The sequence below is a fragment of the Gekko japonicus genome, unplaced genomic scaffold (genome assembly GCF_001447785.1).
Source record: "Gekko japonicus isolate JY-2015 unplaced genomic scaffold, Gekko_japonicus_V1.1 scaffold476, whole genome shotgun sequence".
In the NCBI taxonomy this organism is placed as follows: domain Eukaryota; kingdom Metazoa; phylum Chordata; class Lepidosauria; order Squamata; family Gekkonidae; genus Gekko; species Gekko japonicus.
The window spans coordinates 381,416-398,230 of NW_015175984.1; the positions used below are offsets into that span (position 1 = coordinate 381,416).

At 47.0% G+C, this 16,815-nt stretch overlaps 1 protein-coding gene across 1 annotated transcript in view; it reads left to right on the forward strand.

Annotated features, from left to right (window-relative positions):
• The first annotated feature begins 2,457 nt into the window (after nucleotides 1-2,457).
• Nucleotides 2,458-16,815, forward strand: part of LOC107123110 (ribosomal protein S6 kinase beta-1) — a 49,565-nt gene continuing 35,207 nt past the window's right edge. Inside the window, exons 1-3 of the mRNA XM_015426286.1 lie at nucleotides 2,458-2,704; nucleotides 8,114-8,163; nucleotides 10,971-11,091. Coding sequence (XP_015281772.1) covers nucleotides 2,633-2,704; nucleotides 8,114-8,163; nucleotides 10,971-11,091 — 243 coding nt within the window. The 5' untranslated portion in view covers nucleotides 2,458-2,632. The remainder of the gene's footprint in view (nucleotides 2,705-8,113; nucleotides 8,164-10,970; nucleotides 11,092-16,815) is intronic.

A 16,815-nucleotide genomic window follows, 5' to 3' on the forward strand; every position in this document is an offset into this window, starting at 1 on the left:
AACAATAACAACAGCAATAATAATGGTTAGAGTATTGGGGACAGCTGGACTCAAATCCCCAGTCTGTCACAAAGCTTGCGGGGTGACCTTAGGCCAGTTACTCACTCTCAGCCTTAACATACTTTCCAGGGTTCTTGTGAGGCTATCATGGTGGTGGGGGAGGAACTATGTATACTGAGATCCTAGGAAGAAGTATGGCATAAAAAACTGATAATAAATCAAACAGTGTAAACAGGATTGCAAGCGATAAAAAATTAGATCCTATGCAACTAGCTAATCTCTTAGCATCTCATAGATTGTTTTATTCAAGTTGTGCTCATATTTGGTATTATTTTATGCAATCGACTCTAAAACATAACAGACACGTTAAAAAGATATGATGCCAAAATTTCAAACTATTCGCTTCTGTTTGAACAGCAATTCACAATAATGAAGGCACACATGTACTATGTGTTGTATTAGTAAAGTACAATATGAATGCTGCAAATAATGACAGAAAAGACCTAAGGCAATCATTTTAACTATTAGCATCTAAGCAGATGACGTTTTAATAACACTTCACCCACAGTATATATCCATGTGTATGGTTGTTAGCCGCCCTGAGCCCGTCACAGTGGGGAGGGTGGGGTATAAATTTAATAAATAATAATAATAATAATAAGAGTAATAAATATATTGCACCAGTATTTAATACAGTATTGCTAAACTGTAGAAAACAAAAGTCTAGTGGCGCTAAAAAGACTAATATCTATTTCAATATGAACCTTTGTGGGTCTGAAATGTGCATGCACGTGAAAGCTTATACCAAGAATTAAACTTTGTTAGTCTTAAAGGTGCCACTGGACTCAAAATTTGTTCTACTGCCCCACTTCATCAGACAGATCTGTGTTGTTCCTCTTTAAGGTGCCACTAGATTTTTGTTCTATTTTGCAACAACAGACTAACATTTGGAATGACTAATGTGTGCATGGCTGACAACAGTATGCATAAAAGTATACTAAGTTTGAGTCCAGTGGAATCTTTAAGTTTGATTCTGGGTATAAGCTTTTGTGTGCACACACACTTCTTCAGATACCTTATAAAGCTTATACCAAGAATTAGGTGGATAGCCGTGTTGGTCTGAAGCAGCAGAAAAAATGTTTGAGTCCGGTTGCACCTTTAAGACCACCAAATGTTTAATTTTGGATAGAAGCTTTCGTGTGCACGCACACTTCTTCAGATATAGAGAAACAGACTTTCCTCAATGATTACATTACCCCCCCACCCGACCCTGTCTCTCCCTATATGTAATGGCTGAGGAAATTCTGTTTCACTATATCTGAACTGTGCCTGCACACAAAGGTTTACATCCAGAAATAAATATTCTTGGTCTTAAAGGTGCCACCGGACTCAAACATTTTTTCTGCTGCTTCAGACCAACACGGCTATCCACCTGAATCTAAAAGTGTACTAGATCCAGGGGTGGTGGTGGGGGGTCACCCTGTTGGTCTGAAGTAGGGTTGCCAAGTCTAGATTGGGAAATACCTGGAGACTTTGGGGGTGGATCCAGGAGAGGGTGGGGTTTGGAGAGGGGAGGGGCCTCAGCATGGTGCAATCCCATAGAGTCCACCCTTCAAAGCAGCCATTTTCTCCAGGGGAGCTGAACTGTCAGCTGGAGATCAGTTGTAAAATGAGATCTCCAGGCCCCACCTGGAGGCTGGCAACCAGGCGGGCAACCCTAGTCTGAAGCAGTAGAACAACGTTTGAGTCTAGCGGCACCTTTTAGACCAACAAAGTTTTATTCAAGGTATGAGCTTTGTGTGTTTCTGTACCTGTACCTGAAAAAGTGTCCTTGCACACCTTGAATAACACTTTGTTGATCTGAAAGATACCAAGGGACTCAAACTTTGTTCTAAAATGTACTAGTAGTGGTTCTGCTGAAGGGGCGAGCGAAGTGCGGGGGGCAGCTACACAATTTTCAGGCCCCACTCGGCCCCCACCTCAACTGCCCCACAGGAAACCAACCGCCCTTTTCACAAGTACCTCTCAGACGCCTCCTCCCCTCCAGGCGCATGCGCACACTCTCCCTCGCCCCCCCCCTCCGTCAATGAACTGCGCGAGTTCAGGCGGGAAAAATTTGCAGGGCTGTGTTGGCCTCGCGCGCATGCTTGACGTCGCGCGGCGGCCGGAGAGGGGTGGGTGGGAGCTCCGTGTAGCGCATGCCGATTTTTTTTTTAAAAAAAAAAAGCCGATGACAGGAAGACGGACAGAAGCTCGCGTACGTTTTAACTGAGGCGCGTTGGCCGCGAGGCGAGACGGCTGCTGGGAGGATGGGCCGCCCCGCGCGTGCGCGCTGACGGCCAGGAAGGCACGAGGGAGGGCGTAGGCGGGCAGCCGAGGTTCCCTTCCCCTACCCGCCCGCCACGCTTGGCGCATGCGCAGTTGTGTTGGAGAGGGCGCGCGCAGGCGTCGACCGAGGGGAGGGCCTGGTAGGCCGTCATGGCGGCGCTCGCGGTTAGCGCGGAGAGCCCATGAGGAGGCGGCCCGCACAGGCCGGCCCTCGCCCGCTCGGCGCTTTTGGTGGTTGCGAAGGCAGGCAAGCAGGGAGGGCGGCGGCGCCGACGCGCCGGTCCTCCCCGCTTCCCCCCGGGCCATGGCGGGCGTCTTCGACATCGACCTGGACCAGCCGGAGGAGGTGGCCTCGGATGAGGAGCTGGAGGAAGGGGTGAGGCCCGGGAGGGATCCGGGATGGAAGGGGGGAAAGGAGCCCCCGCCCTTAGCCGAGACTCCGGAGGGGCCCGGGAGCCGCGCGGGGCGGCGGCGGAGGAGGAGGGGGGTCCGGCCGAGGAGGAGCCCGCGCCGCCCGCGCCCTCTCCTCACGGCTCCCGCCCTTCTCTCTCTCCCCGGTTCTGCCGCCGCCGCTCTGAACTGCTGGCTTCCTGGTGGGGCCTGGAGTTCTCCCGGAATCCCGACTGGACCCCGGTCTGCCGAGGTCACGTCCCCTACGGGGGAAATGGCGCATTCAGACGGCGGGTTCCGTGTCAGGCCGTAGGTCTGGGCCGAGATGCCTCTCCAGACTGCCGTCTCCTCGGGTGCGGAAAGTGTGTCGAGACGGAGCCGGCTTATGGAAGAAACCCCCTTCCGTGGGGTTTCCGAGGCAAGAGGTGAACGGGGGTGGTTTGCCGTTGCCTGCCTCTGCCCAGCGACCCTGGAGTTCCTTACTGGTCTCCCGTCCGAGGACTGACCAGGGATATTATTCCGGGATCAGGCGAACCTGGGCCCTCCACGGGGAAGGCACGGACGTGGCCCCAAATCTCTAGGAAATTCCTAGGCTGCGGTTGGCTACCCTCTCCCATTCTGGGGTGATGCAAAAAAATAAATAAAAAATCCCTGGGTATTCGTTGCAGCAGGAGGCAGGAAGAACCACCTAATTTCTAAAAGTAACATTTCCGCAGATGGTTCTTTATGGGAGACGGGCAAGCTGTAAGTGCGTAGAATTGCAGTTAGATTCTCACACTACTGAACAGCATCTGTCAAGGCTGACAGCATGAGTAAGCTTCCCCCCCCCCCCCGTCTCTCATAATGATGGTTTTGAGCATGAGAAGAGCTCTGTATGTAGCTTGATGGGGTTCACTGCTCCAAGGCACTGGATCAGGCAGATTTTTGCAGATCAGTGGCTGTATTAGCTGCATAGGGCTCTTGTGTTCAGAGGAATGGTCCTTTTGGGTTCTAGTGGCTGGGGATTGGGTAGGGCTGCTGCCCCCATTCTCTGCTTCTGGACTTCCTAAAAAAAACAGCCAGCTGGCCACTGTTGCACATGTGATGGTAGGCTGACAATGGTCTGATTCAGCCAGGGTACTTAAGCTCTGAGCTGTGATATCGAAATGGAACCACCAGAGATAGGAGCAGTTGCAGTGGGGGAAGCAGTGTGAGATAGGTGCTGCCTTCATACCCTGCATGTAGGTTTCCACAAGCATGGAGTTGGCTGCTGTTATGATCACTGCTGCTGGACAGTGTCTATTTATTTCATAGTTATTTTGACAGTACCTATACAGAAGTTTACATTATCTGTAGTGCCTTTCCTATTGAGACTCAAGATGGGTTACACAGTGTAGGTCAATGTAGTTGTCTGGATGAGACATCTAATTAGCAGTGTAATAGGACTGGAATTGCAGAAATTGGAACAAAGTGTAACTATTCAACATGGTATGTTGAACAAGCAGTAAATGGTATAGCATGTTCAGTGACTTACCATTTATGGTAGCTCTTGGAACAGCCTTGCAATGTAGGCTAGTGTCAGCCCTATGGTGCAGAAAGGGGAATGAGGATGGGAGTGGCTTGCCTAAGGCTACATAATGTTGTGAGTTTAAACTGGCCACCTCCTGGGTTGTAGCTGAAGCTTTTGGCCATTATGCTAGGTCAGCTCCAAGAAAGCCGGACAGAGTAGATCCAGCAGAACTCTCTTTAGAGCATCGTTGTTGACTTTATTGCACATCCTTAATGGATATTATGCAGTAGGAGCATCCAGATGTGCTCTGCATACATTTGTATGTCGCCTGTGTGAGCTGGTTGTACAGAAATTGCAATTTAGTTCTGTTCTTTCCCATCATCCTTTTTCACTTTATAGAAGCAGGAAATACTATATGAAGTAACAGCTGCATTAGAAAACCTTGCATTGACCCAAAATGGGAGAGGGTGGGTGGGAGATGGGGGAGGGAAGAAGGGAGCTGAAAAGGAGACCAAGACTGCAATTTTATGCATCTTTAAATGAGAGTATGTTGTTGTTAGCTTTATTGTGCCATTGATGATGTGCATAGCTCTTTCTGAGCACACCCCAACCCAAAAAAAGGTTGCTGTTCCAGGTAACCTACCATCTAAACATTTATGAGTGAGCATGCTAATGATAGGGTGAGAAGGACATTAACATGAGGAAGGAGTGGAAAAGGCACTTAGGGTAGGCACGCCAGAGACATAAAACATTGTTTCTTGGAATAAAACTTAAGATGCTTAATTTGTATGTTGCATTAGTGTATTGTCCTTCATGAACTTCTTAACACAGAGTTATAACTAACGTCGATAGTGTGGGGGTATGTGCACATATGCTTGAGCATCAGCAAGTGCCTGCTTGCTAAGAGTTGTATTGAGGGTTTGTTTTAATTGGCATACATTAACTAATGTATAAGAATAAATTTATACTGAAACTATTGCTGGAGGAAGAGCAGAAGGGTAAGCCATTAACAGAAGGCCACTTGCCTTGGGGAAGGGGAAGATAAGTCTAAAGTGAGTCTGCTTCTAGAATCAGGCAAGATGACCCAGCACCTCTGGAGCACAGGGCTATAGTGAAAGGAGCATTGCGTCAGTTAGACTTGCTATCAGCTGTAGCTGCTGAATTGCCCTCTTAGGTGAGTAGGAGGTTCTGATGATAATCTATATCATTTAACATTTTATGCCTAGCCAAGCCTCATCAGTTTACAGTGGACTTCTGTCCAGAATTCCCTCTAAGATGAGTTAGTATGAGCTAACTAACAGTTTTTTAGCCTCCGGCACACATATTTTTGTCTTAGCTCAGGAAGGATGGCTCCAGAGCAAACTAATTTATGCAGTAGCCAAATCGCTCACTCACAACTTTAATGCCAGTAGCTCACAAAGTAGACGTTTTGCTCACAAGACTCCACAGCTTAGAGGGAGCATTGCTTCTGTCTTAAGCTTACTTAATATACCAGCAAAGGGGTATCTAAGCATATCTATAACTTTTTTATATGTACCCCTTCATGATCGTCACTGAAAGTTAATGTTTTAGGAGCTGAAGCTCATGCTTTTGCTAGCTAGTAGTGTACTTTAGGCCTGTAGAATCACAGATCTGCTTGTCTCCCTTATAAAAATGTCATTTTGAGAATCAGGCAGGAGTTAACGTCCCCCCACCTCCTGCTTCCCAGGCTGTTGGTATGCCACATAAATTATTCTCATAGATATAAAGAGGCTATGGGCGGGGGGGGGGGAATTGGGCACATAATTTTGGTGGGTGGCTATATTTGGACCACTTTCACATTTAGAGCAGTTAAGAAGTATTATGCTGCTTTAAAAATGCGGAGATAAAATGTTGGGAAATGGATGTAGCCATTTCCTCTTGGAGGAACCCCTTTCTGAGGTAGAGCTGCTGCTTTTTTGCCTGGTGAGTGGAGATGCCGGAGAGCATAATGCATTGTGAGAAGTGTACTTTTCCTGCAGTGCTGTCTGGACAGGGCTCACTGCCCCATTTAGAGTGCTTGAATCTGTTAGATGGTGCAGGATGGCATTATTTCCTTTTTGCTGCTTGTCCCAACGCATGGGTAGGTGCTAAAAGAGTCTGTTTAGCATCCACGCAGCTCTTCCTTGCAACTTGAGAGATGTACATTCCTAGGGTAATTCTGGAGTGATATTTCGTGGCATTAGAGCAATAGGATTTGCCTTATTTACCCTACATTGGAACAGAGATTGGGGCAGCTGTTCCACAAATATTAATTCTATAGTGTAGCCTTGTGGGCTAGCATCTAAGTCAGTGGTAAACATTCATGAAAGGCAAACACTTCTGTAAATGTAACAACGCCTTTCATAAATATTTTACAAGATTTATGGAAAGGTGTTCTAGCTGCTTGTGAGTGGTTAGTGCTTTATACATAGAGTTAAAACAATTGCTGTTAATTGTGCCACTGAAAATTCTGGATTGCTTTGAGGTCTCTCAGTAGTACTGTGGTATTGTAAATCAAAATCCTTGTGTGTTGAGGTTGCCGTTGTTGTGTAATGGGTTACTTTGTACTCGTCAGCCTCTCAGTTATATTTGCCTGTTTCAACAACTTTGGACTGTTCTGCCTTCGCACTGTAGCAGAGATTCTAAAATTGATCATAGTGAGCCTGCTTAACGTCAGGATTAAATTCCAGGCCCTTGGAGCCTCCTATATAGGCAGTTTTGTTTTTAAATATAGGAGGGATACCACTAGCAGTGATATATAGTTACCTAGCTTATTGTCAGTATACACAGGATCATGTACTGATACGTAGTTGTTAGCCGTAGTTGGGCTACAAATTCTGGAAAGCTTAGGAACCAGAAGGGTTTTCTAGGGGAGGAATAGGCACCAGCTTTTGAAGCTCTGCATTAACTGGGGCATCAGTTGACAGGCTAGGGCTGCTAACTCCAGGTTGTGAAATTTCTGGAGATTTGGTGGTGGAGTTTGGGGAGAGACCTTAGTGGGTATAAATGCCATAGAGTCCATCCTCCAAAGCTGCCGGTTTCTCCAGCCAACTCATGAGCTGAGCTGTAATTCCATGGGATTTTCAGGCTCTACCTGGAGGCTGACAGCCCTATGGCAGGCCCTTTTTTGCACATTTGGATTTTTGTACCTCTGGCAATGGATTTAGTTACTGCTACTGGTACATAATACGAGGAATCAAATGTGCTTATGGTGCCCTGCTTCATTTTGTGAGCGATGTTACTGGAATCTCTTGGGAGTGGTGAAGTAGATTGGTTTCTGTGTTGTCTGTAATGGAGTAAATTTCTAAATTGGTCTTTCATCACTTGAGCATTGTTAAACTCAAGCTCAGGCCTTTGGTGGACTTTGGAGCAAAATTCCATGATCCACTAACAGAACATATGTCTGCAGCAGTTAACAGTGGTATTAGTTTTGAAGCCAGTATCTGAAGCTTTCCAGGGCTAGAGTTAACCTTAGGGCAAATGTAACACAGCACCATAGTTAATCCTGAAAAGGGAAAGCAGGGCGGAGGGGGATTTCCATGGGGGAAGGGAAGCAAAATCAGATGTATACCAGGCCTACGTATAAAAGAGTTTTTCAGATGCATTGCCTACGTTTTTAACATAACAGTATTGCAACTCTGTATTGAAGGCTAGTGTATGATTGGTTAACAGTGCAGTCTGAGAGAGAGTGCCAAGTCCTTATGCTGCTGTTTAGAGGGTTTGGCAGCTCTCCGGTAGAATACTGTGGATGTTCCACAAAAATCTGGTTACCATCTCGTACCCACTGTCCGTGCTTATACACGTTCTGTAGGCAGCCAGCCTTGCAGTGACAAGCAAAAAAAACTAGCAGGGTTTTTTAAATGGTTCTTGTTTACAGTGATGTAGTAACTTTTTGTTTTGTTCTAGGGTCACTTAAGTGAAAGCATGGACCATGGAGGAGTCGGCCCATATGACCTGTAAGTTGTTACATTGCTAATAAATTCATGTAAAGGCCCTGGAAAACAAACACCACCTCCTGAAGCAAAATGGCAGTCGAATGACTCCTCTGAGCTGATCCTGACTTGGAAGTGTTTGGTGTTCAGAAAACCATAGTTGCTGAAGAATTGGTGTCATTGTTGGACTATGGGGAATGCCTTCAAAAAACTTTCAGGAGGACTCTTCAGCTTGTTTTTATGTCTGTTTTCTAACGATAACAGCCCTGATAATTAGGTACTTTTACTGAATAGGACAGACTGACCTTCGCTCTGAAGTAGGCAAGGGGGTAGTAGTTTTCAGGAGAGCACATTTTACCCAAGATTTGCCAATTGCTTATCTTTGTCTGCATTGTTGTAACTCAGTATGCAGGCACACAGTGGGCTTTATGTCTAAAGGTTACGGGTTAAATTTTCTTGCTGATCCTACAAGGAAAGAATGAAAGGAATTTGCATTGTGGCATTTAGAGATGTGGGATGGAAAATTTCACAAAAAAAAAAAATCCAGAATGTTTTCTTGTGCTTTATTTTACAGATTCACAGTTTCATAAATCTAACAGTGAATGGACGCCATTGCCAATACAATATTAGGCAGGCTTGGAAGTTTTGAAGCTGTAATTAATGATTTCTGAGTGGCTATCCCTAGGAACTGTACAGTCAAGTAATACGCCTGTTGAAGTGCCCCAGTGAAATCCATGGATGAGAGTTCAGCTCTTTTGAAATAAATGAGTGGACAACCATGGGCACATCATGCACAGTTCCCTGGGTGTGCTAAAAATCAGAGTCTCAGCAGCTTCCATTGCCATTGCTTTTTTCCTTAAATTGAAGCAATGTAAGAAAAGTACGTTATATTTTTACACACATTATTCCAATAATATTTTCCCCATAAAGCTTTTATTTAGTCTGAGTATAACATTTAAGTCACATTTGATGTATCTATCTAATAAAAATATTTCAATTCAAGTATTTGTTGCTATTGGGAAGTAAAATTTACATGATGTCCTTCTAAATTCTGTTCACTGAGTATAAATCAGAACAAAAGCACTAAATCAGTTTATGCTCTAGGACATCTTAAAAATTTCCAATTCTTATTGTTCCTGAAAAGCCATATCACAGATTATGTTTAATCCTTAGTCTAGAAGCTCTGAAGGCTCTCCCCTTTGTATTCACACGTTACTATATAGCATGGCTTCTGCAGCTGAATATTGGTTAGTCTAATATATAAGAGTAACAAATAGATGTGTGCATAAACTCCTAATTTGCTGCTTCTTTTTCTCCATCTCTCAGTATAGAAAACATCATCCTTAGAATGCTGTCTCTGTGGCTATAAGGGCTAAGAAAAAACAGCAGTGCTGCAGTTTGTAAATAGGGATAGGCATAAAGTGGCTGACAAAATAGTTTTTCACAAATTTTGGCCAGTTCGTAGTTTGCAAACTGAAGAACTGCCACGAATTTCTATGAATTTTGATGCAGTTTGCAGCCCTTTGTGAAGAGCAGAAAACAGAGGTTTCTCAAAAAATAGCTGTTTGGTTTAAATCAGGGGTGTCAAACATGTGGCCCGGGGACCGCATCAGGCCCCCAGAGAGCTTCTATCAGGCCTGCAGTGGAACTGGTTGTCTTCTGCTGCTTCTTCCAGTTCTGCTGCTGCTGCATCATCGTAGGTTTGCAGCTTACAGATACACACCTGAACAGCATACTCAGGACTGCAACAGCACAGACATTTTGATGCAATGATTCGGAGCAAGAGGTGTCAGTTATTAGACACTGTTAAATAAACAAAATATTGCAAGAGTGCTAATTTTTTAAGCATGTTTTTATTTTAAGTAAAAAAAAAACCTTTGTGTCCTTTACAAAGTTTATATCTCTGCTACCTGGCATTACATTTTATGACAGACATGGCCCGGCCCAACAAGGTCTCATTTATGTCAGATTCGGCCCTCATAAATGAGTCTGACACCCCTGGTTTAAATGGCTTGGAGCCTCTTAAACCCCTGTCTTTCTGCTTCCTGTGAATAGCAACGGGGAGCAGATAGCAGAGATTTAAAACTTTAAATGGCTTAAGAACCGGTTCAGTTTGCGAACCAGTGTATTGGTTCATGGTTCAGCTGCAACCCCATTTGTAAATTCAGGCATTAAAACAGATTGCAATTAGTATAAACTGCAGCTAGCAGAGCCAGCTACAAATCTTAGATTGAAACCTCAACTTGGTGCAAAATCAACAAACGCTCTTTGGTCGGATTTTGCAGCAAATCGGGTTTTCATCAAATCATGGTTTATTATTATGTCTGAACGCTTGGGGATCTTGTCTTTTGTTCAGTGGTGTTGTCCTATTTGTTTCTCTTCTCACTGCCATACTTTTTCCCAAAAGGTGAACAGTATTATGAAAATAGGGGAAATGGTGCTCAGTTCATGTGGACAGCATTCTTATATATATTTTCTCAGGAAGTATGGATTGGAGCAAGAATATTTGTTACATTTTAGTGTTTCAATATATAATTTTTTCCACTAGTTGGAAATTGCTAGTTTGAACATCTTGTGTCTGTTTTAGTGGTCACAGTTGGCATTTGTCAAAGCCGTACAGAGTATCTTCAGATGAAAGATTTGAACTTATAGACTTGAGCCTGCCTTTTTCTAGAAGGCGCTTTGCCACTTAACATTTCCTCTTAATGTTTCAGTGTTCCAGTTTTTTTTCTGCGGGATGCACACTTCACCTCTGGTTAGACTGTTTATTGTTAATAGATCTAGCGTTATTTTAATGACTGCCCTACTGACTCTGTACATTTTTTTTTTAGTGGCATGGAGCATTGTGAAAAATTTGAGATTTCAGAAACTAGTGTGAACAGAGGCCCAGAAAAGATACGGCCAGAGTGTTTCGAGCTGCTGCGTGTCCTTGGCAAAGGTGGCTATGGAAAGGTACGATGCTTTGATAGTCTGTCAGGAGTGTCAAACATAAGGCCCGGGGGCCAGAACTGGCCCATCCAGGGCTCTTATCCAGCCCACAAGCAACTGGTGTGAGGGAGGGGACAGGAGGCTACTGGGGGGAGTGGGCAAAGCCACTCTTATTGTGGCTTCAGCATGGCGGAACAACCTTATCTGCAGTAGTCAAGCAGAACCGTTTTGCTTCAGTGGCAGCCCCACTGGTAAGTTGGGAGCCTCCACAACAACATTCACGCCAGTTCAGGATTCCAAGGCAAGGTCGCGCACCTCTCCGCTCAGCCTGCAGTTCAGGGATGCTGTCCTGGATGGCCATCAGGATCGGCATTTGCATGTGTCAACTGCAACCGACATATTCTCACCTCCCCCATCCAGCAGCTGTGCTTTGGCCCATGGAGGGCTGTTCTTTGGCAGATTCTTCCACCCATTGGGCGTCTATCCTACCACTGAGCACGGGCCTCCCTCCCCCTTGGACTGCCTGGCAATCTTCAGTCATAGATGGTGGCTGCCTCATGGGGGGGCGGTGCTGGTGATCTCCGGTTATATTGGTCACTAGCAATGCTCCCTCTAAGCTGTGGAGTCTTGTGAGCAAAAATTCTACTTTGTGAGCTACTGGCATTGAGGTTGTGAGCAAGCAATTTGGCTGCTGCATAAATTAGTTTGCTCTGGAGCCATCCTTCCTGAGCAAAGACAAAAACGTGTGAGACGGAGGCTAAAAGACTGAGCTAGCTCACACTAACTCAGCTTAGAGGGAACACTGGTCACTAGGTGGCCTGGAACGCCTGCCACACATGCAACTTTGTGTGTACAGTGGCTGCCCCCCCCCCCCAAGATGATCTGGCAGGCTTTGGCCTGAGCTGGTTGCTACCACATGGGGTGGCGTGGCTTGCTGCCAATCTCTGGCTTGAAACCCCTGCATCACCCTACCATGGATTGTCTGGTGGCTTTAGCCAGAGGTGACCACTGCTGCACTGGCATCTCTGGCTTATTGAGCTTCACTTGGCCTGGGTCCTGCTGTGCATGGACCTGGGCCACTGGCCCCCCTGCTTCCACAGCATCTTCCCAGTCCCCCTCTATGGAGGCTTGGGAGCAGGGGGAGAGCTCACAACACCCAGCCACTTAGCATTTTTATCCTGGAGCCCAGACGGGAGGAGCAGGCTGGGTAAGGGGCTTGCCCCGCTCCAGTTAGCGTGGGAGCATTTGCTCAGTGCTGCACCGCTGGGCCTGCAATCAGCCCATGCAGGATTTCCTCCCCCCCCCCCCCCCCCACTGAACTCTCAGAAGTGCTGCTCCTGGGAGTCACAGGACCTTCAGGAACAGCGTGAGGCAAAACTAGGGGTCTGCAGTGGGAAGAGGGAATTGGTAAAATTACTCAGTCCCCTTCTGTTAATGGAAAATTTAGTTTGGATCCAACACATAACACCCTGGTCTCTTAATCTCCACTCTTCGCTTTATGGCCTTAGCAATTTTTAGGCCCCCGGATCATTGTAGCCTGCAGTGTTACTCAGCATTTTGTGACAGCTCCTTTTTCTCAATGCCTTTGTGAAATCTGGCCGGGGATCGTGACCCTCTTCACAAAGTCAATGTTCTGCGTGCTTATTTTCCTAACAGGGGCGCGTGGCTCTTAGATGCTTTTATGTTGATGCCCACATAGCAAAGCTGATTCTTTGTTATTGGCACTAGTCCAGGGTTGATACCTTCTGCTTTCAGAAGAACATGTATTGTCAGAGGGATGTGAGATATGCTGTAGTAGATAGGAAATGAACTCAGGCCCATGCTGGCTTAGTCCACAGGTGACTTGAAATCATTAACTCCTTGATCTTCGACGTGGTCTCTGTGCTTCACACCCATGGGATACAGTGCACATGCACTGGATCGATCGGCATTGTAGCAAGCTCTTAACAGATTTTCACGCCCAGACCTTGGGCATGCGCAGGAACCCCACCACGCATGGCCAAAGGGGTGGGTGCGGACATCCCTCCAGTTCCTTTCTTTCCGCCGTGCTGGAAGCACCTTCTGTTCGACTGTCTGATCGGTACTATTTTTGCCTCACAGGCTCTTCGGATTTTTTCCTCAGCTTTCTTTCTTTTTCCTAGTCTTTGTTCGTTTGTTCTTCAACAAAACAAACAAACAAAAATTTGTTTTTCGTTGAGGGGGAAGTTTTTTTGTTTACCTCATTTTGGCCTTCGCCCCCCCACGCACCTTTTATTGTTCTCCATCTTACTTATTTTATGGAGAAGAAGTGGGGCTTTTTCAACCACTGCAAGGGTTGCGGCAGTAAACTTGCTCCTCCTGTTTGCCACACCCTTTGCATTTTTTGCTTGGGGGAGACACACCGGCCCAAGTCTTGTCGCCATTGTGCCAGGTTTTCTAACCAGACCAGAAAAAAACGAGCGGCACGCCTCAGAGTAGCGCTGTTGGAGTCAGCATTACATCCTCCCTCAGTGATGGATTCAGAAAGACCATCGACGGCTTCAGCATCGAAGCCGTCTACCGACATCGGCCAATTGACGTCAAAGCCTCCGGCATTGAAGGTGCAGTCTTCCACGTCCACTCCAACGAAGAAGAAGCTGAAGCCCAGCAAGGAGCACAAGTCCGCCAAAAAGGGCTCCTCTAAGTCCCTAAAGGCGGCGAAGACGGGAAAAGTAGCGGCGTCTGCACCGGGTAATGCCCCTAACGTGTCCCCTGCTCCAACGGCAGTATTGGTATTGGAGGCCTATGCCGCTCCACCGATACCAGCCATCCAGCTCATGGACTCTCCTATACACCAACTTAATGAGGATGTGTTGGTAGAGATGCGTCCTTTCTCCGATATCGAGAATGTGGAGCTCATTAGTTGCCCTGGGCCGCGGATTGCTCTCCTTCTCCGACATTGACGGTCTCCGAGGCCCACACCGATGTCGACGCAGGTCGGCATCGGCAGATCTCCAGGAATACTCAACGTCATCCTCCCCGTCTGCTTGCTGAACCTGTCGATATCGATGAGCGAGCTTATAGGGGCCGCTCACAGAGAAAGGATACTATGCTGTCTCCTGCCCGCTCCAGAAGTCAATCTCCACGAGTCTTCATGCCCCCACCTCCGGCTCTCTCGTGGGATCACCACCAACTGAGATATCTCTATGGGGCTTATCCACCATCCATGCCGTGGTTGACTCCGGTGGGCTACTCTGATTGGGATCGTTACTCTGCCCATTCTGCCCACAGATCACGGTCACCCCATAGGTCCAGACCCTCAGCATCTCTCTCTCGTCCTCCGAATCATCCGTCTGATGATCCCTCGCAGCATAGACCGGAAATATGTCATCCTCCTAGTCCTCCTCTTCCACCACCAATGGAGTCAACCAGCCACATTAGAGCAACCCCGGTTCAATTGCCAGATCCTGATTCCTCGGATTCTCCAGAGGACGATTCTGATACGGAGGCTTCAGAGGTCCATACCTCCCCTGACCACAAATCTAACCAGGCAGTAGCAGATGACCAGCCCATATCTCCGTCTGACAATCTAACTTCTTATGCGGACCTTATAAAAAGAATGGCCCACTCTCTTGGCCTCTCAGTCGTGCAGCAACTACCACAGGTTGCAGACGCCATCTTCGATATCGTACAACTTGATACATCAACAGCCATAGCATTGCCCATGTCCACGGTCTTATTACAGGCAGCAGAGGCGCCATGGGATAAACCCTCTTCAGCCCCAGTGTCAACATGGCACTTGGACCATATGTATAGAGTCCAGGAAACCGGAGAGGAATTTTTATTCTCCCATCCCCAACCAAACTCCATGGTAGTTACCTCCTCGTCCAAGTCCAAGAGAACACATTCTGCACCTTCAGACAAAGAGAGCAGAAAACTAGATGCATTTGGGCGACGTTTCTACTCCACATGTGCGCTAGGAGTGAAGGCCACCAACTACTTAGCATGTATGAGTAGGTATACACTTTGTGGGAACGGTTTTCTGAGCTTCTGGCTCACCTTCCAGAAGACAAGCTACAGGCAGCCTGCATAATCCAAAAAGAAGGCATGGTACTTGCAAAACAGATAAATACTTCCAAGCATGCCCTAGATGCTTCCTCCAGGACTATGGCTTCTGCAATAGCTTTACGAAGGCATTCCTGGCTCCGTACCACTAATCTTCCACCAGATACTAGGTCATACGTAGAACACCTCTCCTTCGATGGCCTTGGTCTTTTTAACAGCACCACAGACACCATATTACAGGATATGGATAAGAGCATAAAGGTTTCTCATGCTCTTGGTGTCTCATCTTCTACGAGGCAGCAATATTGGCCTCGTCCTTGGTCTAGACCCTAGCAAAAACGCACTCCAAACCGTCAATCTCCTGACAGGCAATGGAGGCCACGTACATCTTCCGGTGGTCAGAAGCCCACATTTCAAAAACCCAGATTTGGGTCGGGACAACAGTCTTCCCGCAATAAGCAGCCAAAGTCCTCCAAGCAGGATTTTTGACTTCCTTACCTCCATGTCAAATCCAACCTATCTAACCCCCTTTCTCCAAACCTGGCATCACATCACCACAGATGAATGGTTGCTGTCCATCCTAACCCACGGCTACCGCATAGAATTTCTCCAGAACCCCATTACTCCTGTCTTCGTCTCCACACCCCCTTCTTCGGCCCTCCTCGAAGAGATGTCTGTCCTTCTGCAGAAGGGAGCCATCGAGCAGGTGCCACTACATCTACGGGGCAAGGGATTCTGTTCCCACTATTTCACCGTCCTGAAGCGGGATGGAGGCGTTCGACCAATCTTAGACCTACGGGTGCTAAACACCTTTGTCAAATACCACCGCTTCCGCATGGTGTCCCTGCAGCAGATTCTGCCACTTCTACAAAAGAACGTCTGGATGGCCACGCTCGACCTCCAAGACACATACTTTCACCTCACTATCCACCCGTCCCACCGCCAATACCTACGCTTCACTATTGGTCAACATCATTACCAATATACAGCCCTGCCATTCGGCCTTTCAAGCGCCCCAAGAGTCTTCACAAAGACGGTGGTGGTGGTTGCAGCCTTCCTCCGTCTCAAGGGTATCGCCATTTACCTGTACATCGACGATTGGCTCTTGGTAGCAACTTCCAGGGACGATCTAGTCTCAAACATCAACAAGACACTAGTCCTCCTGGAAAACCTAGGTCTACAAGTAAACCTGGAAAAATCTCAACTTCAACCGGCCCAGAAAATACAGTACATTGGTGCGTTCCTGGACTCCACAGCTTGCAGAGCCTACCTGCCACAAAACAGAGTGGCCAACATCATGGATCTTGCCACTGTCATGCGTGTTCGACCCTAGGTAACAGTTTTCCAAATACAGAGGTTCCTTGGTCTGATGGCTGCTACCACCTCTGTCTTGGTCTTCGCAAGGCTGAGAATGCGTGTCCTACAACCAATGCTCCCTCTAAGCTGTGGAGTCTTGTGAGCAAAAATTCTGCTTTGTGAGCTGCTGGCATTAAAGTTGTGAGCGAGCGATTTGGCTCCTGCATAAATTAGCTTGCTCTGGAGCCCTCCTTCCTGAGCGAAGGCAAAAATGTGTGAGCCGGAGGCTAAAAAACTGTGAGCTGGCACACACTCAGCTTAGAGGGAACACTGCCTACAACTTTGGTTTATTCACAGTTTCAATCCAGAGAGAGACACATACACCACCCTCCTATTCCCACCTGTCAAGGTACGGGACTCTTTACTTTG